The 805-nt window shown below is 28.4% G+C and overlaps 1 protein-coding gene across 1 annotated transcript; it reads left to right on the forward strand.

The window, feature by feature from the left end:
- The first annotated feature begins 27 nt into the window (after positions 1-27).
- Positions 28-683, forward strand: LOC115035029. Its single transcript, XM_029492662.1, has 2 exons — positions 28-95; positions 180-683. Exon 2 carries the CDS (start codon positions 240-242, stop codon positions 654-656), a length of 417 nt encoding a protein of 138 aa, XP_029348522.1. The 5' UTR covers positions 28-95; positions 180-239; the 3' UTR covers positions 657-683.
- The last annotated feature ends 122 nt before the right edge of the window (positions 684-805 follow it).

Raw genomic sequence — 805 nt, forward strand, 5'->3', positions numbered from 1 at the left:
ATGTAGAAGAAGATGTGAATACAAAAAAAAATATTTAAGTGGTGAATGAAGCATCAAAGGACGAAGGGTTGTGTGACTTAATATCTATAAGACAGGTATGATATTGATATTTGAAAATTTGAAATTGCCTATATTTTTCTAAATAACTAAATATAATATAATAACTATTTTTTTTACAGAAATCAATCGATAATAATAGAAAAAATTCTGAAATTTGTTTGATAAATCAAGCTGAAAAAATGAAATTTAGGTCTATCCATAAGTGTCCCCCAGCTAACGTCGGAGATAGTGTGAGAGTCACTTTACCCGATGTCGACAGAGGACGAGTAGACCCAAGAAATATTTTATTTGCAGTTGTGGCTATTGAGAACGAACAATATTATAAACTTGGTAATAAATATGGTACTTTGCCACAGTTATATACAAGAAACCAGTTTGGTGTTTGTCCGAAATCATTAATACCGCTTGATGAGGTGGTACCTATAGAAAAACCATTGAGGGAAATTGCTGGTCTAATATCAGACGGTAGTGGTGGTCAAGGATACAAAAGGTGTTCATGCAAAGGTAAATGTGACACCAATCGTTGTAAGTGTAAATCATCTAATATTTTGTGTAATTCAAAATGTCATGGAAGTATGCCATGTAATAATAAATAGTAACACATTAATTCTATTCTTAAATACTAATTAAAAAAAATCTTAAAATATAAAATAAAATTTAATATTGTATTATTAGTATAAACTCATTATTGTATCTTTTTTTTGCATATGGTTAATTGTATCTAAAATATATTTAATATTGCTAA

This window comes from Acyrthosiphon pisum, unplaced genomic scaffold, assembly GCF_005508785.2.
Source record: "Acyrthosiphon pisum isolate AL4f unplaced genomic scaffold, pea_aphid_22Mar2018_4r6ur Scaffold_4043;HRSCAF=4588, whole genome shotgun sequence".
Lineage (NCBI taxonomy): Eukaryota > Metazoa > Arthropoda > Insecta > Hemiptera > Aphididae > Acyrthosiphon > Acyrthosiphon pisum.

Excerpts from the sequence above, each read along its gene's own strand:
- LOC115035029 (XM_029492662.1), top strand. The coding sequence starts at position 240 with ATGAAATTTAGGTCTATCCATAAGTGTCCCCCAGCTAACGTCGGAGAT.